The sequence below is a fragment of the Alosa alosa genome, chromosome 5 (genome assembly GCF_017589495.1).
Source record: "Alosa alosa isolate M-15738 ecotype Scorff River chromosome 5, AALO_Geno_1.1, whole genome shotgun sequence".
NCBI lineage: Eukaryota > Metazoa > Chordata > Actinopteri > Clupeiformes > Clupeidae > Alosa > Alosa alosa.
The window spans coordinates 9,025,545-9,052,846 of record NC_063193.1 but is presented as its reverse complement, the minus strand read 5'-3'; the positions used below and the strand labels follow the sequence as shown (position 1 = coordinate 9,052,846).

The window sequence follows — 27,302 nt, the reverse complement described above, 5'->3', positions numbered from 1 at the left end:
CCTCCCACCATAGATTATAAAATTGTTCAATCTGATGTACAATAGGCATTTTGGTCTGACATTTCTTGAATTTACACATAGATCTCTCTAGTTATGAAAGGAAAGGGGGCAGGCTGCACTGTTAATATTTAAGCCTTGTAATAATCAAATGCGACATAGCTGCAACTTTTTATTATTATTAAACACCCTGTGCTGTAGTACACTTTACAGGCTATAGTGTTTTTGGCTGGACATTTGTTTGGCTATTAGGATTTTCTCATGGTTTAGGGGTGATTTAAATTGGAGCCACGAATGTTCTCTCTTCCGTCAGGTTTTGGGGTTGTCAGATTTGTATTGTATTTGGTAGAACCTTTGGACACTCCACAGGCACCCCCAGAAGTGCGTGTGTAGTACGGTACACAGCCCGAGGGCTGTCATTTTGCTCAATATGACCTGTCTGGTTTGACTCAGCGTGGGGGCAGTTTAGAAACCCAGATTATTTAGAGGTGCATTGGAGCTGATACAAAGCTTGGGTTAGGCGGGTCTCCTTGACTTTGAAGGGATCTCCTTGACCGCTTTGAGTCGCCTCAACGGTCATTCGCAAATGTAGGCCTATCTATCCCTTTAAAGTCGTCTCTAAAGTACATGTGTAGCCACTTTAAATTGCAGCTAGCTTATCCTCCTCATTCCCTGAATACAAAGTTGTAGATTAAATGCATTGGTTGAAGAGGGCATGTAAACTGAATGGTAGCCACATGACTGATGTGACCTAGAAGGGAAACATATTATTTGGCTAATATGATTTAATAATGGCATCTACATTGTTGCATGCCTGTAAGTATGGTGTGTTTGTGTCTGTGTGTGTGGGTGTGCGTGTGCGTGTGTGTGTGTGTGTGTGTGTGTGTGTGTGTAGAGGGGTGGTGATTTGTGAACTTGCAACAGTGACTGGATTCAGCATGACTAGGCCTACTGCTGTGCCGCGTATGCCCTAGCAGGGATGGTGGGTTGTGTGTGGGTAGCCAGAAGGTTTGGGGGTAGGGTTTGTCTGGCTGACCAAGGGCTGCACACCCAGAGGCAGTCATAATCTCTCTGTGGCCCCAGAATGGCTTTGCTTTCCCGCCTTAACTACGAGTTCTGGACATAATCCGGCCACTCTTTTGACTGTGGAGGCTTAACTCTGTTTCTTCTATGATTTCTTTGTTTCTGTGTGTGGTGTTGGCGGTCGCCAAACAGTTGGCAACCTCAACCAGAACAATAAGCAGACCAGTGTCCATCCTCTTAGATGGATTGCCTTTGCCAAAATGTTTTGGGGCACAGGGTGTTACAAGAGGATATCAGACTGATAATACTGATTAGCAGCAATCATCTGCCCTAGCATCACAATAATCATTCTGCATCTCTATTATATCCTCTTTTGTTGCTGCCTGTCTTGGTATGCTGATGACCCAGTGACACTGTGCGATTATTATATTTAGCACTCCCTGTAATAGCTGTGTTAATACTGTCAGTACAGAAAAAAAGACTCCCTTTACATCGCCTCAGATGGATTGTGCACTTCCAGTTGTGACAATAGAGAGTCATGCCACTTCCCTTTACACATTCCTCTTTGAACCCTCATATTAGTTCCTCTCTAATGGATTGAGTCAGTTGTCACTTTACGTGCCACTGAATCTGAAAGGGCTGGTGTGTGTGTGTGTGTTTATAGCAGAAGTTGTCCTTGGCTCCATGCACTACTGCTTGTCAACTGTACCTCCTCCCTCTTAAAAGAAGGAACAGTTGTTATTGTCCTGTTACATGTAATTACATAGGTTCTTCCCAGGATTGTGACAGCCATCACAAAATGTTTTGTTGTTAAACTTACAGTGATGTGATTGTTATGAAAACTTGGAGGTGCTTTAACAGACTGTGTGTCATTTTCATGAACCTAATTTAAATCCCACTATTAAGATGTTTTTATTGTGTTTTCATATGCATATATTTGCATATAGAAACAATGTTATATGGGGATAAAATTACCTCTAATCCTGATACTTCATTTGGAGTTTGAACAGAACTTTTTTTCTAGTTAACTTCCCATATTAAACCTCTCTTCCTGCACAGAGAACGAGGGCTCTTCACTTCATCTGTAATTCCATGTATTTGTCGTTTTTTTCCAGTATCCTGCCAGTGAGACCTTTGTCTATTTTTGTATCCTAACTTTCATGCCAGGGGACACTTGCTTCCTGAGCATGGGTCTGCTCTCTTTAGAGCACCAGACACCAGATCATTTAGTTTACTCGTACGGCAGAGTGCAATCTTTGCCGGGAGAGTTCGGGTTTTTTTTATTATTAAAGGGAATTGGTAATTACTGTTGGTTTTGCCTGCTTTTTATCTCTCTTTTTTTACGTGGACATGTTTTGGTGGTTTTTAAAAAAAATCTCGGAGCTTAAAATAGGCTGAAAGAAGGCCTAACTGTAAACAGCACAGATTTGCCTACATGTCAGTTCCAACAGTTCAATCACATGATGACGAAGGTTGTTTTTTCCTTCCTGGGTTAGGAGTAATAATAAAAAAAAAAAAAGTCTTATCTGGCAAACTTCAGGATGGGGAACGTTTACAGATAACTTCCTTCGCTGCTACGCTTGCTTTCGTGCCCACACCCACTCTGAGTTCACAGTGTTGTCACGTCAGAGTGCACCGAGTGCTGGGACTCTATAAGAAGAACAGCATATCTGAGGAACTCCATGTCCAGGTTATCATGTCCTTACATTGCTGCTTTTAAAAGACTGCTCTCATGAGCTCAGTCAAATGTTGACATAAACTCATACATAACATGAGACAAAGGCTGACATAAAGGCTGTCTGAACAAGCATTTAAAACATGCTGTTTTGCTGTAGCAAGCATCATGTAATTGTGATATGGATATTTTTAGCATCTGGCAGTTCAGTGAGAAAACATTATTAGTTTCAGGCTATTGGTCTCAAATATTGGTGTGATGCTTCGTAATTGTGTTTCATTAAATTGGTGTTATTTTGAAAATGGAGGGCAATATTTATTTGCAGTCCAAATTGCACAGCAGAATGGGGAAAAAAGTTTCATCAAAGTGAAGCCTTTGTATAAGTTCTAATTTCCCTTGGGAATCAATTTCATTATCAGTGGATTGTAATCTCATAACAAATTATGGCAGTAGCATACTGCTTAACCCAAACCCAAAGGCTTACCATTTCTTTGAGTACTGTAGTACAAGTTATGTGAAGAGAATAACACATAGCTCTTTGATTATTAATGTTTCTTGTTTGTTTTCTGTCATTGGAAGGTCAAAGGATCACCCAGTTGCACATTGCATTTACTCATGCAAAATCAGTGAGGAGCTTCCTGTGAAGGTCTGTCTGAACAATAGACGGATCCCAAACAGTTGATGCCCCGGCTGATAGACCACTTGGGGAGTGGTCAGTGGTTTAAGAGGACATTTGGAGATTCAGCTCCTCGCTCTGATCAAAGCAAATGTCTCCCCTACTCAGAGAGCATTTTGAGCCTCAGCTAGATGGAATTTGTTGATCATGCTGGTGCAAGTTCCCCTGCAGCTGGAGTCCAGATAGAGGCAAAGATAAATATGTTAACAATGTCAGGAAAATGGGCTCCTGAAAATGTCACTGGATCCAGTATGATGGAGTAGGCGGTTGTGAGTCATTATTTTTTAAATTGGCCAAAACATCTTGCTCTCTTTCTCTCCTCTGTCTTATCTTCATCCCTCTCTCTCTCTCTCTCTCTCTCTGTTTATGTACCCTTCTGACCACTTTGCATGCCAGTAGATCCCTCCTCTCTCACACATGTACACACTGTCAAAGTTTGCCCTAAAACCCACAATGCTAATGGAATGCCAGGCATTTGAATAAGGCGAGCTGCTTGCCAATTAGTCTCTGTCTGTGTGCCATCACGTCAGAGCTTTGAATGAGTGTGGCGACAGAGTGACCCAGGCTAGGGGGGGAGCTCTGGGATGGGGGGAATGAAAGAATTGTTTATGCCCCAGCATACCCCGAGACAGCACCAGTCAAAGGCATGCATTGTTTACTCATACAAAACCAAACTAAAAAAAAACACACAAACAAGACAGTGGGTCTCAACAATGCAGCCGTGGCATTGAGTGGTCTAGGAAGGAGTGGCTCTAGAGGGCTTTAAGTGCCAGTGTGTGTGTTTGTCTGTGTGTGTCAGTCTGTGTGTGTGTGTGTGTGTGCGTGTGTGCATGTGTGTGAACAAGGGAGAGAGAGCGCAGACAGTATAATGCAGCCTATTAATAACCATCTCCTCAGAAAGTACAGACGTGAACTGGCAGAAGCGCAAAAATAGCAACTTGCAAACGGGCAAATTATTTTCCTTGTTTGACTCCTAAAGAAGAAGAAGAAGAAGAAAAATATGCTGTGATGTATTTACCTTTGAAGTTCAGAAGGCTGATAGCCCACAGTGGGAAACTGACTGTTTAAATAGAGATGGTAGATTATGGACTAATGAGCCTGGGAATTAAGCCCTAGGAAGAGTACCAGGAAAGACATGAGAATGTGGATGACAACCTTGTCAGATGCACCAGAGGCCTTTCCTCCTGTCTCTTGAAGTAGCCTCTGGTCATGGGTAATGGCTACCACAGATAACATGCTACTGTGTATCATCTTTTTCACATCCTGTGGCTTAAAGTAAGCATAGGGAATTTGTTAATGCACTTAAATGCAAGGTTTTCTGACTTTAGGACAGCCTCATGCCAAGTACTATGCATAGAGATGCATAAAATACACGCTTGATTTGAGAACTCTTTGTTTTTGTTTTCTCCCTGGCCAATTGAGTCTGCATTCTCACAGGAGACTCAAATTGTGCACAAATTGGGCTCCTTCTGTGTTTTGATCCGTTCCCGTTATTTATTAATTCGCCCAAATCTCCCTGGGTCACTTTTCAACTCTTTGAAGACAGTCTGTTTTGGATGAGCGCTTCCCACCGTGCAGCGACTTGCATTTAGCCATGTTCAATATTCAGTGCATATATTTGGGAGGCTGGGTGAGAGTGGCCTCCTGTTGTGGATGTGTATTACGTTCTCTGTCAGAGAGAGGTAGGGAGAGAGAGATAGAGAGAGAGAGGCTCCGGTGTCTTGCATATTACCTTTCAGCCCTCAGGTGGGAAGAGGCCTGATTGGCCGGCCGAAGGCCACAGAGCACTGTGGGACGGCCTCCTCCCCCTGCGGCTGCTGTATTCTATCACAATGCAAAGCATTGTGGGAGAAATGCAGGTGTAGATGTGATCTCCAGCACCAGTCAGTCTATTTAGGTTTCACCTCCTCTCCCTCGCTCTCTCTCTCTCTCTCTCTCTCTCTCTCTATCTCTTACTCTCTTTGTCTGCCGTGCTTTTGATCGAGCAAATAATACCAGAGAGAGATCGCTTTCATCTCCATTTTCATGCGTCAAGAATGCTGATCTCGAGAGAAATATTGTGCACTGGTGCACGTTGACCAAGCGCTTATTTACATGTGGCCTGTGTAAACAGCTGATCCCAGCACGGGAGGCTCAGCCTCGGCATGGCCGTCCGCTTCCGCAGACAGGTAAGCCCCCAGCGCGGGTCATTACTCGGCAGCGAGAGTGATAAGAAGAGATCAATAGTAGAGGATTCCCACTGAAGCCCTTGGCCTCTTGTCTTTAGAATCACATGGTGGCGTGCTGTTAGGGAATGCCTTTTTCTTTGCTCCAAGCTTTTGACCGGGAAAAAAGCACCGCCTCACCTGTGGGAGTTTGAAGCACTGGTAGTTGGCCAGCCATGAGTAGAGTGTTTGACCTTGACTTAGTCTTGTGAAGACCTGTGGGTAAAGTTAAGTAAATAGACAGTTTTTTCACCACCTTGTGATTTTTTTGTGTTTCAACACACAGAGTCCATTACTACCTCGGTACTAGAGACAAGTTGGAAGGCTAAAGCGCGAGCTGACAGGGCCACGTTGGGGACATCTTGTTTAGTTTTCCCCGAGAGACGTCACTGCGGATAGGTCAAGCATACCCTCTGACCTCATTATCCGTGAGAAAAAGAAACATAAGAAACAAAAGTGTAAACCGTGAGTGTGTATGAAGCAAGCATAACCTCCCCCTGTGCTGCACTGCCCTGGCCACTGGAATGCTGTTCTTTTTTTACCACTGGTCTGCATGCGTTCTGTCTCTTTAAGTGTGGCAGTGGGAGCTTTGATCTGATTCCTAGAAGGATTTTGATGCCTTGAGGAATGTACTGGGGGCATAGGACAGAAGATAAAAGCAGTTATATTCTGAATGTTGTTTAGAGTGATGAAAAGAGTGATGAAAAAGTGTACTTTTTTAACAGTGTGTGTGTGTCATGATCTTTTTGTTTCATAAATGACACCTCACAACTCACAAGCGCGCAGACACACACACACACACATATACACTTACCCCCCTCTTTTCTAAAGAAAGGAACATGTCAACACTGTTTTAAGTGACTTGATAAGTGGAATGGGGTTGTGAAAGCAGGTTAGCTATTAATACTTTCAATGTTCACACACATATATTAAACATTCATAGCTTTTTTTCTCAGAAAGACAGACTGTGGACTTTTCATTGATATATATTCTTATCTTTAGGCCTTGTTAGCCATTGTTTTTAGTGGCTTTTGTCTAGAAGTGAAAGCATGACCTATTTCTCAGAATACTGTGGACGACTTGCACTGTGTAAGCAACCAATGATGTTCCTGTCTGCCGTGGCCATGCCCTTAGTGTGAGACATGTTCACATGATGAGCTCCCACATGCCTCTCGGTGAAGAATGTGCCTATCGCCTGTTTCATGGGAAATGGCCTCTACATTCATGTGTGTGTGTGTGTGTGTGTGTGTTTTTTCTTCTTAATCTCTATTCTCCACTGGCCCCTTAAACTCTCATTCACACGAATGATGGTGTGAAAAATGCTAATGGCAGTGACGCACTCACAATGCGCGATGCCTCACTTCAATGGCATTGTGTGTCCCCTAATGTCTTGTCTAATGTAAAGAGCGAGAGAGAGAGAGAGAGAGAGCACAGAGAGAGCTCTGTGTGTTTGCAAGTGTGGAAAGAGGGTTCACGAGCTAGGCCAGCCAGCTCACCGTGCATGCTATAAGCAAGGGTGGGAGAGGTGGTGGTGGTGGTGTGTGTGTGTGTGGGGGGGCAGACCAGCAGGGCATGGGTTTGGCATATCGATATGTCAGGGTCAGTAGGGAACTCCCATCCCATGTATATCACGACTGGTCGCACGTAAGCAATTTGATCGGGCCGGCGAAACCCCAGCCCCCGACTGCAAGCCCCAACTGCTCTGGAATGGCCTAAAAATAACGCCACGCCCTGAAACACACATCCCACGTGCAGCTCTGCTTTCACTATCATCATCATGTATCCCAACTAAAATGCTCACTACTCATTGATGCCCCAACACAACATGCGATATGAATGCAGGACACTTAACACTTACATATCCGTATTCTCTAAAAACCTATGCTTAAATTCCTATTTTTAACCTTATATTGTCGGGGTAATGGTTACAGATGATGTGATAAAGTGTTGATGAAGAGTGACAATATAGCCACTTCCTCCTCCACTTCCTTTCTTAGTAAATTCGCTTCTTTGGCAGCTTGGCGCACACGTCTTGTTCCAAGCCCTCAGCGTGCTGTTCACACCTATAACAGGTGCGGCTGGTTGATAATGGCTGCCTGGCCAGCTGCGGTTGGTCTTGTTTGGCTGTAGAGTGACGCCTGCCTGCCTGCGTCTCTGTGGTGTCCTGGATGTCACTCTTGAGCCTGTTACATTCTCCTGCCTGACAGAGTTGCCACAATCAGCTCTTGGGGATGGAGTGATTGGGAGTATGTGTGTGTAATATATGTTGATGAAATATCGACTGTGACAGCAAGAAGTCCAGCAGTAATTCTCTGAGGGCTGGAGACTCATGAGACGGACGTGGCGCCTTGGTCAGTCCCCCCATGCCCCCCACACCCCACTCCAAAAATCATCCCCCCACTCCTGCCCTCCCTTTCTTTGATGTGAGGCCTCATCTCTCCCCTACACTGTAGAGTGGAAACAACAGGACATTCTCAGCATTTTTGTGATGTTTACCATATTGTAATAGAATATATTCGGCTATATATTCCTTTCCAGACCAAGTTGTGTTATTAAATAAAATGAAAATATTTTACGGGAGAGGTGGAATTTGCAATATCCAGAATGGTCATATTATTTTCTAAAACCACATGGTCCAAAGGGAGTTTTAAACCTTCTTCCTTTTTTAACGACCCCGTACAATTGGTCCCTTTCACAGATGAAGACCACATCGTCTCTCTGGAAGTCTTCTCTCTAGAAGTGTAGTCTGTTCTTTCCTGTCCCCCATTTCCCGTTCTCTTCCTGGAACAGTCTCAAGCAGATGGGCCCTCTCTTTTTGGCTGGGATCTGCTAAAAGGCTCTTCCTGTTGCATTTTTTTCCTTTCACGACGTGTGCTAGCTCTAGGTGACAAGGCCTTGGGTCCTGTGTTTTGATATAAGTATATTTGTTAATGGAATAAAATATATACAGAAAAATAACTGAATGAAATACCACTAGAAAATCCTTAATGCTAACATTGTGGGGTCAGATTTATTTGTCAACTCAGCCAGCACTGAGAATCCTCAGTGAAGAAAAGCATGGAGTGTGTGAGTGTGACCCTGCTTCCTGTCAGTTTGAGTGCTGCACGCCCCCACAGTACGCCTGGACAAACTACGGAGGTCACCTAGGGCCACTCAGGGTTAATTATGTGTGGCTAAGTCCCTTGAGACGCTGGGATGGGTCCTCAGAGGGAGCAATTTCCTGTGAAACGGACTAAAGGTTCTTCTCGGAGAGCCTGACGGCATGCTTTTCTGTCCAACGGAGACGCGTGCTATTTCAGCAGAAGCAGCGTGTAATTATCGGCTGTTGTGGCTGCACTATTTCCAGATTCTGTGTAGGAGTGTCTGTATTGCGTTTCAACATTTAGTGCCAGAAACCTGTCTATGCTATCATTTACTGTACATGAGATCACTTGACTGCTAGTCCGACATTCTTGCTTAGTAAGAGTCATCTCTTTGATAATGATACACTGGTAGCAACGACAGCAGTAGTAGAAGTATTATTAGTAATGGAGTAGCTGGAAAAGAATGCAGTTTGTGGTAGTCAAGCTCTGTTTGCCTGGCCCTGTTGGCAGGGGGTATTCTGTGTGCCACGGCTAGCGCCAATTGTGTGTTCAGTCGGTGCACTCTGGCGGCGTTGTGCCAGTAATCTGAATCGATAGGCGAGCGTTTATCCAGTGACGCATCTCGCATCCACTTCCCCCTTTCAGTATTTGCTCAGCAGATCTGTCCCGTCGCCCTGACGGCCCCGACACTGGAACCGTCTCCTCCTCCTCCTCATCCTGCTCTTCACTCGAGATGAGCACTTGATACCTGTCAGGCCCAGTGTGACAGCTCCGCCTTCGCTGACCGTGAGTCGCTCGCTCAGTCAGCGGTGGTGGAGGCAGGGGAGAGTTAAAGGCCATTCCTCAGGAGTCGAGCGGCCTTAACCTCGAACACTATGACAAGCCCCGATCTCATCACGGCATCCCACAAGCCCTTGTGATGGACATTTGTAGAACTGTGTCACTTGCTGTTACAACTTGTGGGAGTTTGTAAATGCAGGGGACAAATATGAGAGGTAAAAACTGCCTTCATTTTCAGAGGCACAGAGAAGCTGTAGGTTTTACCATCTTCACATAAAAGAACCTCAGTAAATTCAATCAGAACACTGTCAGTATTTATCAAGCACTTGGAGCAAATGATAGTCAGTGGCTCTCATGTGTTTACAATAAGTGTCAGGCAAGGCTTGGGCATCGTTGACTCATACTGCCACTGTGAGTCAGTGCTTGTTCTTGGTACACACAACACATACAGTTGCCCAGAGCACCAACGCCCTGAGCTGTAATGGAGGGAAGATTCATTTCCCAGAATGCTGTGCTGGCGAGGGGTGAACATCATAGTGCTTGCCGATGGCACTGTGCCAGGCAGGACCTTCACTGTTTAGGAATTTTGACAGCCCGTTTATTCCTTCGTCCATTTACAGGCCATTTGCACATTTTTGTTTGGCAGGATTTGTTTTTTAATGTTTATGCTTCCTCATTTTAATTAGTTGGGTAGGCCTAATCAGCTTTGCATGCTAGGAAAATGTGTGGGCGTGAAAGGGATCGGATGTACCGCTTTTCACATGTTTATCTCTCTCTGCAATTACCTCAATTAAGTAATTAATTTTTGTCTAAAGTTTGAACTAGGTGGGGAGACAGACAGGACAGGTACATTTATTATTGGAACAAGGTGGAACTTTTTTGTCAGAGCTTTTGGGAAGGTCAGTGCATAAACTCCGGTGACCTCTAACCAGATCCCAGAGATTAAGAGTTCCAGCGGGTAAGGAGGCAGATGTCTGTTTTATAACAACTCATCTCACTTTTCCCCAGTGCTACCAAAGTCATGATTATGTCACTGATTGGATTATTTGTCAGAAATTATCACAGCAATATTTTTTTCTTTTGCTCCACAGAGCTCAGACTTTAATCTAGAGTGCACTCAGAAAGCCCTGGGAGTTTTTCCCTCACCAACAGTCTCATGGATCTTTTCTCTCATTGAGAATGTTACCTTGGATGGTGGTTTTACACATTTGTGTGTGTGTGTGTGTGTGTGTGTTTTGAGTCAGTGAGATATACATATTTATTACACGGCTCTTCAGAGTGCTGCAGAAAGTTCTATTCACATGGACCTTCCCAACATTCGAAGGTCTGTTAAATCTATATAATCACCGGTAAAGTACATAATGACCGCTGTCAATGGCAACCCTCCAAGTACAATGGGTTTTGTGCTTCTGATTAACGTCTTTCATATCACTCCGCAAGAAGTCTGTTCGCTTATTGCAATGGAATTTCATTGAAAGTGAAAGTCAGCTAGTAATACGTTGCCATGCAACACCTGAAACTGTCTATCTGTGTGGCGAACTATTTATTTTGTCAGCGGAAGACACGAAATGGTAGCAAAATAATTTTTAAAGACCCATTGTGTTAAGTTTCTTTTCTCGTTTTGGCATGTAGCCGTATAATAAGCGGGATAATGTATTGTCCGCCGGTAATTATCAGAATATAAGTCCCAACAGGGAGAACAGAACCCCAACGCACAGCGGAGTCTTACTGAAATCTTACTGAAATCCCACAGGAAACTGACAGTGCATCAGCAAATGCAATGTGAAGGAGTTATTTCCTCATGATCTCTATCAGTGCTGTTTGATTGCACAGAAACTGTGGTAATTGTGGGATGGAACTTGAACTACCCTATGAGTCTCGGCACAGCCAGACATCTAAAAAGAGAATATCGACTCTGTTCTCTGGGGGTAGCGGCAAACATTTTAGGTGGTGATGAATCATATCAGAACTAATGAATTGCATTCAGTGACAAACTTCCCACCGCGAGTGTAGCTGCTGTCTCATAAAGTAATATAGTAATGTCATTGTGAAGAATCCCCCATTCAGTATGGTGGGGGTGGAAGCTCTGTTAATGACAGTGTTAGGAACCAACGCCCTTAAGCAAGCTGTAATAGCTGCACCTGTTGTAGCCCCTCAGCTGTTCACGCTCCCCTGAGCGCACAATGGATCAGCACGGTCGGCTGCATGGGTTCACTGAGGTGAATTTGCAGGGTCCGAGTCACATTCCTGTACAACATTTCTTTTTTGTTGTTTTGTTGTGGAGAAGACATACCCCCTCCCAAAGACGCAGAAAAGGTGTGTAAAAATAACCCTTCTTCTTCAACCCCTTTACCAACTCTTCTCTTCTGACAGATGTTTTATTCATAAGAACATGGGCAGATCCATTGAATTTTTTAAACGTGAGGAGGATGGAAGGAAGAGAAACAACAGCTTGTGACTTGGTCCTCAAGCCCACATGGCACTTTGTCTTTGGTGCTTCTGTCATGCGGGCATGCAGCCTATTTAGGCTTCAAACTAAAGAGACTATGGCCTTATGGAAAGGCTGTGAATGACTCAACAATTATTTAGATTAAGGGTGTACACGTTAAAAACGGTGATGACATAAAATATCCACATCACTCTCTGTTTAGAAGTAGACCACTAGGTCTAAAGGCATTACAAATCAAGGTCTTGTTCGATCTCACACCATTGTGTAAATCTTTTTTTTTTTTACCACACACCCTCCCCTGCCCTTTCTCCCTCCCTATATTTTTAGTGGTTAAACCATCCGTCGCAGTCGAGTTCCTTCAGGTCCTGACAGTTAAAACAAATGGCCGTCAAGGGCGCTGGCGCATTCATCACACGCCGATTCCTTCTGCCAGGCTGAACAAAACTATCAAGAGTGTCCCTGGCCGCTCTCCAGCAGAATGCAGCTCTCTCTCCGATCGCTGGCTCTCTCAGCTCAGCTCATCTCATCTCTGCGCTCTGCTCTGCTCGTTTTGAAGGCCTGCGTTTAGCAGCCGAGCACCAGCGTACCGTGACCACGGTGACATAGTGGGCCTGCAGTCGTGGGGAGCTCTTCCGCAGGCAGCGTAATTGTGACTGAGCGATGAGTTCCTCTTCTCACGAGTGGTCATGAAAGAATAATGTCGACTCGCCACTTGACGTCACGCTGTTTTGTGGCGATGGTTAGTATTCAGCGGGCTCCCGACTCTACTGAGCTGAAGAAGAAGAACAAACAGTGCAATAGGCACGAGGGCTTCAGTCTGTCTGCGCGGTGCTTAAGTCCTTCAAGTGTGAAGTTTTGGATGCGTGTTGGGTAGTTGCGTAATGCACAAAGGAATATTTTCTTTGAGTGTGAAATTAGGCAAAGATGATGCGGAAGGGCAGCAACAGACATGGCGTGGGGTTTCATAACGGTTTGTGGGAAAGAGCTGTGGGGTGCTTCTAAATTTAGCACAGAGTGACACTTCAGTGTTTGTGGGTTATGCTTCATTCACCCTGAATGTGTGTGTGTGTGTGTGTGTGTGTGTGTGTGTGTGTGTGTGTGAGAGAGAGTGTGTGTGTGTGTGTAAAGAGAAAGGAAATGTGAGTGGGAGAAAATTGTGTTGTTAAAGTATATGTACCCCATGATGATGATGAGAATCTAGTCTGACTGTGCAGAGGGAGGGCCTGTCTCCAACTGTGAGCCTCCTGTGGAGAGGTAGATAGAGAACGCTTTACCACACACACACACACACACACACACACACACACACACACACACACACCCTTATTAAAACAGTTTTACCGAGGAGGAAGAGCAGATTGCAGGAGCAGTCATATGCACGTAATTGGAAGCCAAGGTCAGATTTATTGTTGACCTTTGTCAAGTCATTGAAAACTAAGCAGAGCAGGCAATTTACATCCTCATCATTATTTCAAGAGAAAAATAGCCCTCCCTTGTGTTCTTTCACATGGTGCATCCCTCCAGGTAAAACCACAATCGTTCTCCACCTCCAGTTGCTACACAACATGCTCCGGTGGGGGTGGTGGGTGGGTGGGGGGGGATTGAGGCCTGGAGCCCATTGCATGCAGACTACATCACCCATCAAAGACAAAAAAAACTTTTCAGGAGCTGCCCATCAGACACCACAGTATCACCCGAGGATACACTCATTGCTTCAGACACAGCAGCTACGTATCAGACTGTCATGATGAGCCATACCTCATCCTGGCTACCCATAATAGCTGAGAATGCTCACACCACTCTAATTTTCCTCTGTCTATAGTGTGTGTGTGTATGTGTGTCATCCTCCTCCTGCTTGTAGCAAAGCACTGTGGCAGAAGGAGAAGGGGTGAAAAGAAGCCTAGGGCCAGCCTGCAGCTTGCGGAATAACACAACATCGACTGTCCCTGTGTAGAGTAGGCCTGTCACATATTCACTTAATGGGCAAGTGGAGTGATTGTGAGGGCTGTCTGCCAGGTCGTCTGCAAGAGGAGCTGGGGGCAGAGAGGGGGGGTGGTGGGGCAAATCAGGGTCCTGTCCCCGGACATGGGCTGCCTTCCCTCCTGACTCTGTCAGCTTGATGGGAACGTAATCCTTGGGTAATCTTCTCCTCATCTCCCTCGTTGTGACCCAAACAGATGTCTTTGCAGCCTCAAAAAGGTGTCCTCTTTGGCCTGCAAGATGTCCTATTTATTTGTGTGTGTGTGTGGTGTGTGTTTAGGGTGTTAAGAGGGTAAATGATGAGTTGTTGCACCATGCAGATTATATGCAAGATATTGTATTCACAAGATATCAGTTTTACATAAACATTTTATTTACATTGATTCATATGTATGATTCTTCAACCTATAACACTTATTGTGCAGAACCGATATACAATTTACAATTGTGCAGAACCGATATACAAATTAATACAAATTAAGATATGTGCTAGCTGGGTGCATAATCCTTGACCTTGGTATTGTGTTGTGTGCACTTTACTAGACCAATTGGGTGTTGGTGCCAGTGTTTGTGAGGCGTGAACCAGCAGCTGTCACAAAGTTGCAGCCATAATTAACCGGATGCCATACAACAGGGCGGATCAGATCTCTGTTCAAGTTGATCTATTCCCGATTAATTCCCACTCATGTTGATCCCCGAGGCTTGTTTAGATTTGAGCTCAGCTGGATTGGCAAAAGTCTATGTCAGCCAGTGGTCTGTCCACCATAACAGGGCTCCGTTTCCAAAGCTTTGGCAATGGATAGTCCCGTTCCCTTTAAAGATAAGATGATGGAGAGAAATGGTGACAAACAGCATGTGTTTTTAGCTTTCAGTGGCCCGCTGTCCATAAAAGCTTTGTTAGTGTGTAAAAGCCCAGGCGAAGGTTTTTGCTGAACTCGGCATAGCGCTTAAATATTTTTTAAAGTGCACGCGAATGTCCTGTGCTGAGGAGTGCTTTTTAAGGCAGCACGTGTCAACATGGAAGCTGTACATTAATATGTGTGTGTGTATATGTGTGTATCTGTTTCTGAATGTGTGTATCCATCTGTGTGTATGTGTATATGTATGAATGTAGGACAACATTGTATTAGGATTACATAAGACTTGAGCAGCCCCAACACTGAGAATGGACGAGCCCTGGCAGCCCAGTCTGTTTGGACTAGAGGGATGGGGGCGTGAGAGAGAGGGAGAGGGAGAGAGAGGGAGAGAGAGGGGGAGAGGGGAACGACAGAAAGAGAGAGAGCGAGGGCGAGAGATGAGCAGACGGCAGACAGTCGTCGCCCGGTGACCGTCGAACATGAAGACGGCGCTGCGGCGAAAGTGGGCGCGTGCCGTGAGAGCGCTTAGGACTCTGCGAAGCGACGTGAGTGCTATTTATAGACTCCCACCACCACCACCACCTCCTTTACACCCCCCTCCTACCACCTCCCACCCCACCCCACCCCCCTTTCACCCAGGCTTCCTTAATCTTTTCCGCCACGACACTTAATTAGATTGCAGGTCGGAGCAGTCGTCAAGGGAGCAACAGAGAGAGAGAGAGAGAGAGAGAGAGAGAGGGATAGAAGGCGAGTGAGTGAGCAAGAGAGAGAGAGAGAGGGAGAGAGATGAATGCGGATGGAGAGAGGGAGCGCGAGCGATGAGCTCGGACTGGCTCCCTTTGGGGGGCTGCTGCATGCGGCTGCGGCGGGCTCGGGCTCGGCGATGGAGGCGACGGCGGAGGGGAGGCGGCAGCAGCAGTGGCGGCGGCAGCAGCAGTGGCCACGGCGGCCGAACGCGCTTCGAGCTGAGCGGCGAGACGGAGGAGCTGAAGAACGGCTTCATCATCCTCTACTCGCCCGGCAAAAACAGCTCCTGCATGCTGCGACTGGTGCGCAAAGACAGAGATGGAGAGAGAAGGGGAGAGAAAGAAAGAGAGAGAGGGGGAAATCATTAATAACATTCCTGAGGGAGTTAAAGATGAAAACTCTCTTCTCCTCGTCCTCTCAATTCTTCCACAGAGACTAGCGATGAGCATGACCTCCTGTTGCTCTCTCTCTCTCTCTCGTTCTCACTCTCCCACTTTCTCTAGTGTTCTTGTGGGTACTAGATTTTAGTACTAACTGTGTTTGTGTGTTTGCTGGTGTCTGTAACTTATTTGTGACGTGTCTTGGAAAGTTAGTGCTAGGAAGTGGTTTGCCTAGCCATGGATTGTCATTGCTGTTAGTAGCTAGTCGCTTACTGTGGGGGGTGTTTACGCCAAGCAGATTAGGGCCATGCCGCCTGTAAAGCCAAGGGATCAGCCAGACCGGATATGTTGTGTTAAGATGGACTTGTTTCCCCGCATTGTCTCTTCACGTATAGTTCAATCAGCAATTGATTTCAGAAATGTCCTTAGTCATTCGCTCCTCTGTGCGGAATGAACACTTGGGCAGCGATACTATTTCGACGTTGAACAGTCGTTATTTGTGTCGATATATGACATATGACATTGAAATAGTATTGCTGCCCAAGTGTTCATTACATGTGGTTACCCAAGTGCTAGTAGAGTTGTCTACACTGCTGGGCCGACAGGCCTCACCTCACATGACGGGATGGCCCTTGGTTTTCCGTTCAGCCCAGTAAAATGCCCACACGCATTTCTTTTTTTAAACTCCCTTTGACCCTCAGTTTTGGGCGCAGGATGAGTCGAACGAGGGTATTTTTTTCCTGTCGGCGCTCGGTGTGAGAGAGCAGGTGTGCTCTCCTTTGTGGCCCTCAGGTGTGCCGAGTATGAGCATGGCCAAATGCGCAATGCCGTCACCTCACTTTTAGGAAGCTCTCTGTGTGTGTGTGTGTGTGTGTGTGTGTGTTGTGTGTGTGTGTCACAGTTATGTAAGGTCTGGTGGCTAGCCTCTTCCCCCACACTACATGACCCCACACTACATGACTCACTATAGATATGTGCGTATATATGTTCAGCCTGTACATTCTTTCTGTGGGACTGGCTTGGAGTAATGTTAGCACTGCAGTGGAGTGGTTAGAGGGTTTCATTGCCCTCCATGTGTCTGCTTCTGGAGGCCTCTGTGTGTTTGTGTGTGTGTGTGTGTGTGTGTGTGTGTGTGTGTGTGTGTGTGTGTGTGTGTGTGTGTGCGTGCATGCATGCATGTGTGTGTGGGAAAAACACATGTTGGCACATGTGGCATTGGGGGCAGTGGGCACATGGGTCACCCTGTCATGTGGTTCATGCCTGTCAGCACTGACCGCTTGGCTCTCTCCCTCTCTGTCTTGTTCATCCAACCTCTCTCCTGCTCTACAGCTCTCTGTCTCTCTATGTGAGTAAGCTCTCTTCATACTCACTTGTACTACAGTATTTCTCTCAATCTATCCTTCTCTCTCTCTCTCTCTCTCCCCCTCTCTCTCTCTCCCTCCCTCCCTCAAGCCTTCATCCAGCTACTGGAACATCCTTGTGCTGTCGGCATGCTCACCAGAGCTGTTAATGCGTTGGCATGAGGCTGCAGCACTGGGCTCAGTTGAGCTGAGGGACACTGTAGGGGTCTGTGCGCCCAGTCAGGAAACGTGGTGCTTGGAGCAGAAGAGATGGTGGTTGTGCTTGGGGGCTTGGTGGTTCGTAGTGAAGTGGGGGGGGGGGGATTGTTGACAGTAGTCTCCTTAGGGGCTTTGTGAGAGCCTGTCAGAGGGCCACACCTGGGTTCTGAGCATCGACAGCCAGCAGACAGCCTCCTCTTTTAAGTGTCCACGTTGGTAGAGCGGCAGCAGCAGCAGCAGAGAGCAGAGGGATGGAGAGAGTGGAGGGAGAAGGAGGGGGGGCATTCGCAAATAGCAGGAAGAGAGGGCATGATGAGTAGATGAGTAGAGATATAGGAGAGAGTAAGAGAGAAGGCTACAGAAAGTAAGTGTGAGGCAGAGAGGGGGGAGTATGAGAGAGAGAAAGAGAGAGAGAGAGAGAGAGAGAGAGTCAGTGAGAGTGAGGGAGCAAGAGAAGAGAAAGATCGAAGTTGGTTTGCTGAGTCGCTGACCTTGTTCCGCAGTGCTGCGAAGTAAGCAAGGCCGACTGGAGTTTAAGTTGGAGGAGCACAGCAGACAGCAGAGAAGACGAAGGAGAGGAGAGGAGTTGGTAGGGCGTGTGGGGTTTCTTTTTTTTGGGTTAGTCCTCGCGGGACGGCTGAGATGTCTTAAGTACAGCAACGCAAGGAAGCTGCCGCTTAGTGCTAATGGATATGCTCCTATCTCCGCTGTTGCCTTCTGCTTCTCTGCTGGAGTATCATCCATTTTTCAGTATGCCATTGTTTTAAAGCCTGTTTGCGGGTGAGTATGGAGCTCTATCTGGATGTATTTGGTGCATATCTGGGTGTTTGAATGTGTGTTTTGGTGGGGAAGTGTTTGTGAGTGTGTGCTTCAGAGGTCAATCTGTAAGATGAGAGGAGCGGCGTTCAAGTGGAAAAATCGCCTGATTGCGCACGGAAACGGCTAATGTGGCTAATAGCTAGGATATTAAGCGTTAGCATGCCTCAGGGAAAGGGAGACGAGTCGGTGACATGATGCTCCGCTCTGCTGTGGGAAACCCAAGCTGTGGGACTCACCGTACTTTCCATTCCATTGCCATACACGTTTCCATGCCATCTGGGAGATGGAACTTCCGCTGACTCCTGCCTTAAGGAAAGATAAGGGGGGGAAAGACCCTCTCACCCTCTCTCAAACACTCTCAAATCCTCAGTTAATCTTGTGCTGGCTGCATCTATCAGTATCAGTGGTGGTGTAGGGGTTTCCAGTGCTTAGTGCTGTATGCAGCTAAGTGCTACTATTCCCTGTGCACCACTCACTGCTGCTGCTGCTGCTGCTGCAGCTACTGCACTGGGCTGGGAGACCCACCGCACGTCTCCCCTAATTGTGTGTGCTCTTGTCGGAGACACGGGCAAATATCTGCAGGCAGGATCGCCCAATTAAATTTGCACACCAGCGTGGGAGTGTGTGTGTGTGTGTGTGTGTGTGTGTGTGTGTGTGTGTGTGTGTGTGTGTCTGTGTCTTTGTATGTGAGAGAGAATAGCAGGAACAGGAGACAGAGAAGAGAGAGGAGAGGAATATAGACAAGCACTGCACTTGAAACAAAGAGTGAGGGGGGGGTAGGAATGGGGATCATTTGAGGCAGTTGTAAAGTGATTTCTTGTCAAGTGTCATCAGCCTGTAGACTGCACCCAGATAGCTCCTGGGCGACATCAGAAGAGCTGATTGATATTCTGTCTGCCGCTGATACTCTGTTATCTGCTAGCTTTATCCAGTACCTCTGTGCAAATGATGCAGTGGTCATTAATGATCCAGGCAGCTGACAGAGACTGAAATGTTAACAGTGTGTGTTCATATGAGAAATTCATTTTATTTCAATTTCAAAGTATTGAGCAAGGTCTCCTTGAGAGGTTGTATTGTGCCACAAATATTATGTAATAGTTGTCAGGGTGTCATTTAGGGCTTTCCAGAAAGTAATGCTTGTAGAGATACAAGGCTTCAGATAGTGATGATGGGGCCTTTCAGAGGAGAGCATGCTGGTAGTTCTACAGTCAGCCTTGGATTGATTAAAGCCCTGTGTAGATAAGATAGTCGGATAAGTACTGGACCTCTTACAGGGGGAAGGGTGGCCGCTGTGTGTCCTTTGGTAGGACTCCAGACAACATCTGTCTCTCTCCTCTCATGAGGGATGTTACAGCTTCCATGGTTGCCATTTTTGGTCTCATTCTATTGGCATTGTGACAGAACCAAGGGTCAGCCACTACCTCGGACACACAGACCCAGTCCCTTCCCCTCCCCTATGCCCTCAAGTTCCGTTATGGAGTGACCCTCCGTGAAGTTACACTTGTGAGTGAAGGACACTCCTAATCAAGGGGGAAGGTAAAAAATACACCTGCAAACTTTTGGAGGCCCTTGCCCTTTGTCTGACAGAAGCATGACCTTGATGTCATTATGGTTTCCAATTGGCAATTTGTGGCCTTGGATGGAGAGGAAAGTGGGGACCTGAGGGTTAGGCTGCAGTATGGACTCTAAAGAAGCGTTGGACATTCTGAGAGTGGAGCCAGCATTGTTGCGGACATGCTGATGAGTGGTCGCATAACCCGCTCCCACTTCCACCTCCACCTGATTGATCTGGACTCTGGAATGCCTGTTAATGGGTTGGGTCTGTCTGTGGAGGATGTTGAATGGAATAGGCCTTTAAAGCAACATAAGTTCTTTTGCCGTGCAATAACAGTCTCAAGCTCATTTTGATGCCACACTGGTTTACAGTGAGGAGAATGGGGTCTCTGACATCACCAATATGTGCCCAGAACACCTGGTTTTGCACTATGTAATGTTGTCATCGCATGTAGAAGCCTGACCCTTTTCATCGGATGTATATGAATTGAGTAACCCCCTTAAGAGGGGTGGTTCAGGATTTTGGACATAGGACCTAATTTCCAAGTTAGCAAGTGTGATATTTATCAGTGGAGACTGTTTTCAACACGTTTCATCCAGTCCTTCTAAGTGCAGAGTTTGCAGGTGCTAGGCTAGCGCAAGTCATCAGTATGTGTTAGCCTGCCACTAAAAACAGTCTTACCCACTCCAAAGTACACCCGAGGCAAATTCCAGACAATCGATGTAAATGTCTGTGTTGATAGAATAGTGTTTGCATCGCATTGCAATAGTTATACTTTGTTCCCTGAAGTTGGTAGTAGGCATACTGTATAAGCAACGGCAGCGGCGGACTGATATTACCTAGGCTACTACTAGGTATACCGATTGGAGTGCGCTTCTCTGTTTACTTTTTGGTGCAGTACTACTAACCGGAGCAAGTATAATTCCACTGCTGCTAAGAAACTAGTCCCTCAAAATGTAATGCGATCATTGAAATGCAAGGATAGAATAATGTTAGAAAAAAAACTATCAACACAGACATTTACATCGATAGTCTGGCGTTATAATTTATTTGCCTCGGGTGTACTGTGGAGTGGGTAAGACTGTTTTTAGTGGCAGGCTAACACATACTGATGACTTGCCCTAGCCTAGCACCCGCAAACCAAAGATTCTAGAGAATCTTTGCCGCAAACTCTGCAACTAGAAGGACTGGAGGAAACGTGAGGCAAACGGTCTCCACTGATAAATATCACACTTGCTAACTTGGAAATGAGGTCCTATGTCAAAATCCTGAACCACCCCTTTAACGACAAAAAGGGGAATTTATACATTATGTTACTTTTAAACTGGGTGTATCTCTCTTTCAACTCTGGGCAGTAGGAGGCCAAACCTGTGGGTCAGTCCACACCAGGGACAGCTCCAACTCTCTTGGCCTCCACAGTGTGTTTTGTGGCTCCTACTCTTAATCCTGTTCCCGTCTTGGCGGCTGCTTAAATAATGACTCAGCATTGGCACCCACCTGGGCCTCCAACAAGCTAACAGGACAAACCTGTCTGAGACCGAGGGGACACGACCTCGATCCTCCCTCCACATCTCTGCAACACTAACACTACTACTACTGAATGCTAGTGGGGGTTAAAAACCTGTATGTCAGGTGCATCAGGAATGCGCCATGTTGCATGACGGTGAATAATGCTATATTCTGGAAGTGCGCATTCCTCTTGAGTAAATTTTAAAATGAAAAGATTCAACAAGAGTCAACAGTGCCATGTTTACTATCCTGTCGGATGTCAAATTTGTCATACATTATGTAGTGAGCATATTCCGTCACAGGCAATGTTTGCTGGGGATCCTTAGTGTTCTTTGTGAATGTCTGTTGTTCTCCACCCTCTATATAAAAAGACAAACCCAATAAGGATGGCACGCTCTCTGTGCACTGATGCACTAAGTAAACAGGGTCCTGTCACCCTCCTGCCCCCTCTGTTTGCCTGCTGTCTCTAGTCAGAGACCAGTGTGGATGCATGCAAGTGCCCCCCTCCCAGCTCCTCCACTCACACATGCTCCATCTCCCCTCTTTTCTCCTCACAGAGCTCAGGAATGGAGGAGACAGTTTGGGAGCAGTTCACTGTGACGCTACAGAGGGTAAGTGCATCTCTGGATCTCTCTCTCTCTCTCTCCCTCTCTTTCTCTCTCTCTCTCTCCCTCTCTCTCTCGTTATCGTTCTCTCTCTCTCTCTTCTCTATAGCTGTTGTATCTTTAGCTTATCTCTCTTCCCATACATTTCTCTCTCTCTGTCCCACTCTCCCTCTCTCCGCTTCTCCCCACTCTCTCTTTTGTTTTTTTTTCTTTGTTCTTCCTGTTTTCCCTTTATCCCTTTGTCCCTGTGACTCTTGTTTTTGTAGTGCATGCCTCAGCACCTCACAGAAAAGGTCTGACTGGATGCTTCAACTCCCTCACAGACCTCTGGAGATGAGAGTTGATGCTCAGGTGGCGAGAAGCGCTCTCTCCCTCTCCCTCCCTCTCTCTCTCTCCCTCCCCCTCCCCTCCCCCCTCTCCTTCCTTCCCCTTCCCTCACTCGTATCTTTAGCTTATCTCTCTTCCCATACATTTCTCTCTCTCTCTCTTCTCTATAGCTGTTGTATCTTTAGCTTATCTCTCTTCCCATACATTTCTCTCTCTCTCTCTTCTCTATAGCTGTTGTATCTTTAGCTTATCTCTCTTCCCATACATTTCTCTCTCTCTGTCCCTTGCTCTCTCTCTCTCCCTCCCTCTCTCCCTTCCTCCCTCTCTCCCTCCCTCTCTCTCTGTCCTTGCTCTCTCTCTCTCCCTCCCTCTCTCTCTGTCCTTGCTCTCTCTCTCTCCTCCTTCTCCCTCTCTTTCTCTCTCTTTGTCCCTCTCTCTCTCTCTCCCTCTCTCTCTCTCTCTTCTCTATAGCTGTTGTATCTTTAGCTTATCTCTCTTCCCATACATTTCTCTCTCTCTGTCCCTTGCTCTCTCTCTCTCCCTCCCTCTCTCTCTGTCCCTTGCTCTCTCTCTCCCTCCTTCTCCCTCTCATTCTCTCTCTTTGTCCCTCTCTCTCTCTCTCCCTCCTTCTCCCTCTCTTTCTCTCTCTTTGTCCCTCTCTCTCTCTCTCTTCTCTATAGCTGTTGTATCTTTAGCTTATCTCTCTTCCCATACATTTCTCTCTCTCTGTCCCTTGCTCTCTCTCTCTCCCTCCTTCTCCCTCTCTTTCTCTCTCTTTGTCCCTCTCTCTCTCTCTCTCTCCTTCTCCCTCTCTCTCTCTCTGTCCCTTGCTCTCTCTCTCTCCCTCCCTCTCCCTCTCTCGCTCCTTTTCTCTCTGTACCTCTCTCTCTCCCTCCCTCTCTCTCTGTCCCTTGCTCTCTCTCTCTCCTCCTTCTCCCTCTCATTCTCTCTCTTTGTCCCTCTCTCTCTCTCTCCTTCTCCCTCTCTTTCTCTCTCTTTGTCCCTCTCTCTCTCTCTCCCTCCTTCTCCCTCTCTTTCCCAGCAGCAGTAGCAGTGGTGATGAGTGTGAGGCCTGAGGGCCGTTCGTCTCTGTCCCACGGGCCCCTGCTGTCCTCCTTAAACAGCAGCCGATAAGCATCTGATTGAACACGAAGACGTAATGTGCTGTGCTGGGCCACAGGCATTTTTGGCTTTGTGTCTCCTCGTGCAACAGGAAGGCTACAGTTTACACAGAGGGCGCCCCTATGATCCTCCTTTTTTAATTCCACTGCTTATCAGAGAGATGGATGCTCAGGCCCCTGTTTGTTTGTGACAAACAGCCAGGCCTGTGCTGACCGTCCAGATGGTGGGACGAGATAAAGAGGAAGGGGGCAGCACAGGGTATCATGCTCAGATTGGGTTTGGAGGTGGTGGTGGTGGAGGTGGAGGGTGATGGTGTCTGCCTGCCTTGCGTTCATCTCCTCTCACAGCTGCCACTTATGTAGTCCGCCCGCGCGGTGTCATTTTTCTGTGTCAATAACAAGCCTGCTGCAACCTTGGAAGGCGATGGCCGTAGCCATCCAGCGCCTGTGTGTGTGTGTGTGTGTGTGTGTGTGTGTGTGTGTGTGTGTGTGTGTGTGTGTGTTTGTGTGTGTGCTCCCGCCTGTCTGTGGTGGTCTCTGTCAGGTCAAGTGTTTATTTATTTATCGTCTTTTTTTTTCTTTTCGCGAAATGATGCATGTCTAGCCACTGGTGAAACATCATGCGTCTTTATCTGCATGGAGGTTCCCCGCTCTCACTCTCGTGGTTGACATCCTGTTTAGTCAGTCCACCCCAAGGCTGACCTACACACACACACACACACACACACACACACACACACACACACACACACATACAGCCACACACACACACACACACACACACACACACACACACTTACTCTCTTCCTCCCTTTCTCTCTCTTCCTCTCTATTAAGAAATGAGTCACGTCCAGCTGAGAGGTGTTTGGCGGTGGATGTAATCTGGTAGAGAGGGGGAAGGGGGAGGGGAGGGGGGAGGAGGAAGAGGAGGTGTGGGTCTCTGAGGTCTCCTGAAGGCCTTTGCATTTCACCTGTGCATTGTGATGTATGAGTCTATCATGAGAAAACACATTAGCAGACCTCTGGCAAAGAGAGCAATTCCTTTCTCACTCTTTCTCCCTATTTTTTCCTCTCTATACTCCTCTCTCTCTTTCCCTCACTTCCCCTCTGTCACTCTCTTTCTGTCGTTCTATTCCTTCTCTACATCCCTCTTCTTACATCTCATTCAGTCCCCCACGTTTTAATGAAATCACTTTATTCTCCGTCTCTCACGCTCTCCACTGATGTCGGTCTTTCTTTATCCATTCATTTCCACACTTTCAATGAATCACTCTTCCTCTCTCATCATGCACCTTCCCCCCTCTGCTCTCTCTGGCTTTCATTTTCTCTCCCTTCGCTCTCTTTCTCTGTCTCTCTTATTCATCCTCTCTCTCTCTCTGTCTCTCACTTGCTTTCTCTCTTTCTCTCTCTCTCTTTCACTCTCTCATTCTCTCTCTCTCACTCTCTCTCTCTTTCTCTCACACACACACTATAATGTTACTTGTTTGCCATTCAGGACTCCAAGATGGGCTTTGGGATTGCAGTGTCTGGGGGCCGAGACAACCCAAATGCAGACAGCGGGGAGACGTCCATCATCGTGTCTGATGTTCTGCAGGGGGGTCCGGCCGACGGCCTACTCTAGTACGTTATGGCCTTGTCTGCCTTCCGCTTTTGGACTTTGCTAGAGAGCCAGAGCATGTTGGTTGCCAGAGACAATATTTCCTATTTGCCACATGCTAAGTACATTAAAGCATTAAATATTAGCATTGCTATATACTGCTAATACACATTGGTATTGCCTATGCCTCTTTTGTATGTTGCATTAGGCTAAGCGTCCATATAAAAGCAGGTGTAATGAATACTGTTTTTCTGTCTTTCCTCTTTTGTTGTTGACAGTGAGAGCGACCGTGTTGTTCAGGTCAATGCCATCCCCATGGATAATGTGCCTCATTCCTTTGCAGTGCAGCAACTCAGAAAATGTGGGAAAGTGGCCAAGATTGTGAGTATTGTTCTTGTTTGGCCAGAAGGGAGGGAGACCTCTCTGCTCTCTCCTGCACTGTTTTGACAGTCTTAAACATGTTGTTATAACCTATGCAGAAAAATGCCTTTAGACCGTAAAAAAAAAAAAGCTTTTAATTAAATCGGCACCATTGATTACATCATTATGATTTGTAGTGTTTGATGCCTTGTGTTGACATTGCTGTGTTTTTAATGCTAACAATATTGTTACTATAGTAGTGGCAAACAAATCTTCTTCACTGTTGCTGGCAGTCTTTCGGAGTCACAAAAAAATATATTTTTGTTCACGTCAAAGTTAGTTTGCACAGATATATCACACCTTCATTTTCAGCAGTAATTGCAGTTGTCAGGCGATATCCTGTTGGTAATGTATTGGCTGTCTCCCCATAAGTAGAAATCAGGCTTGCCACCCCGCCATGCCTCCTGCTCCTGCTGCAGGTCAGGCCTGCGGAGATTAAAAGATGCCCCCGGGCCTTTAATCTCTGTACCGTGTAATGTTACGACTGAACCATGGCATGAGCCGCAGATATCCGCTGCGGATCAGGTGCTAGCTTTAATCCACTTGTCTCTTCCCCCTCTCTCTCTCTGTCTCTCTCTCTCTCTCTCTCTCTCTCTCTCTTCCCTCTCTCTCTCTCTCTCTCACTCTCTTTCTCCCTCTCTCTCACTCATTCTCTCTCTATCGCTCTCTCTCCCTCTTCTCCCTGCCCCTAGACGGTGAAGAGACCCCGCAAAGTCTCCGTCCACCCCCTGAAGCGCCCCCCATCCCCGGGGCAGGACAGCCGCATCTACAACAGCTCCGGCTACTATGATGACGGCAGGAGCGTCCACAGCACCGGTGACAATGACCCCGGCTGGCAGGGAGGGAGGAGCAACAACGGTGGCCTCGGCTACCCCCGCGAGCGTGACCACAGCCTGGAGAAGAGCCGCAGCGGTGGTGGGGGCAGCGGCTTCCTGGAGCCCGACTACGACCGCGGGTACCGGCGCGAACCCAGCAGGGGGCGCAGTGCCGAACGGTCGCCCAGCCCCACCGACCGCGGCTACCGACGGGACGGCAGCCGGGGACGGGCCCTCGAGAGGGGCCATAGCCCGGAGCCGCGCTACCAGCGGGAGCGCAGCCGGGGCCGAGGCAGCCCTGGAGGTGGTGGTGGTGGAGGAGGAGGGCTGGGCTATGAGACACGCCGGCACGAGCCACGGGACGAGAAGGTGACACGCAGCCAGAGCAGGGACCGGCTTCACGAGCCCTCGCCGGCTCTCAGCCGCCGGAACCAGCTGGAGCCGCTGGACAAGCCCGTCAACGTTCTGCTAGTCAAGAACCGGTCCGATGAAGGTAAGCGCAGAACAACACTCATATGCTACATCTATACTATTTTGTTTTCATTTAAAAATAAATAAATAAAGAAATCAGAAAGGGGGCAAACACTTTTTCACACCACTGTAGTCTTAGAACAATAAAAGAAGACGTGTAAACTACATCTAAGGACAGGAGTATAGACAGGCATAGAAAAAGCCATATTGCCTTCTCTTTGTGCTGGAGTTAATAAAGGGTTACCTCACGCAGTTTCTTCCAGCTGTTGCCTTCTCTGTGTGGGAAAGGCTCTATATGGCTTTGTAGAGCACGTTGTCTTGCCAAAGGGCGAGCAATAAGGCCCTGAAGAAGACACAGGACCACACAGTCTGTGTCTGGGTGTTGAACGGGTCTGAACTTGTTCCTGATGACATGTTGTGGAAAAGCTCCCCTCACGCTGGCCCTCCCACTGTGCTCTCCAGAGAGCTGTGTAAGGCGTTCTACATACTCGACGCACCCGACCGGTAGCGCGACACCGTGACGTCAAAATGACGTAGATCTTGCTGGCGCGCCAGGATTTTAGCCAGGTAAGCGTGAGGTAAGCGCCAACCTCATTTTTTTCCAGGCCAAGGAAGCGACAAAGCGGAAACAGGAAGATGGACTAGTTAGAGGG

At 47.1% G+C, this 27,302-nt stretch overlaps 1 protein-coding gene across 11 annotated transcripts in view; it reads left to right on the top strand.

The window, feature by feature from the left end:
- Positions 1-27,302, top strand: part of LOC125294496 (tight junction protein ZO-2-like) — an 88,378-nt gene that overhangs the window by 28,024 nt on the left and 33,052 nt on the right. For 5 of the 11 annotated variants that reach the window (XM_048243306.1, XM_048243305.1, XM_048243298.1 and 2 more), the window contains 4 exons: positions 21,851-21,904; positions 24,842-24,966; positions 25,222-25,324; positions 26,056-26,671. In XM_048243306.1, the coding sequence (XP_048099263.1) occupies positions 21,860-21,904; positions 24,842-24,966; positions 25,222-25,324; positions 26,056-26,671 (889 nt within the window). In that variant the 5' untranslated portion in view covers positions 21,851-21,859. Of the gene's footprint in view, positions 1-5,401; positions 5,540-15,134; positions 15,270-15,510; positions 15,774-17,792; positions 18,191-21,850; positions 21,905-24,841; positions 24,967-25,221; positions 25,325-26,055; positions 26,672-27,302 lie in introns of those variants that run through there. The other 6 variants (XM_048243297.1, XM_048243302.1, XM_048243304.1 and 3 more) reach the window with 5 other exon arrangements.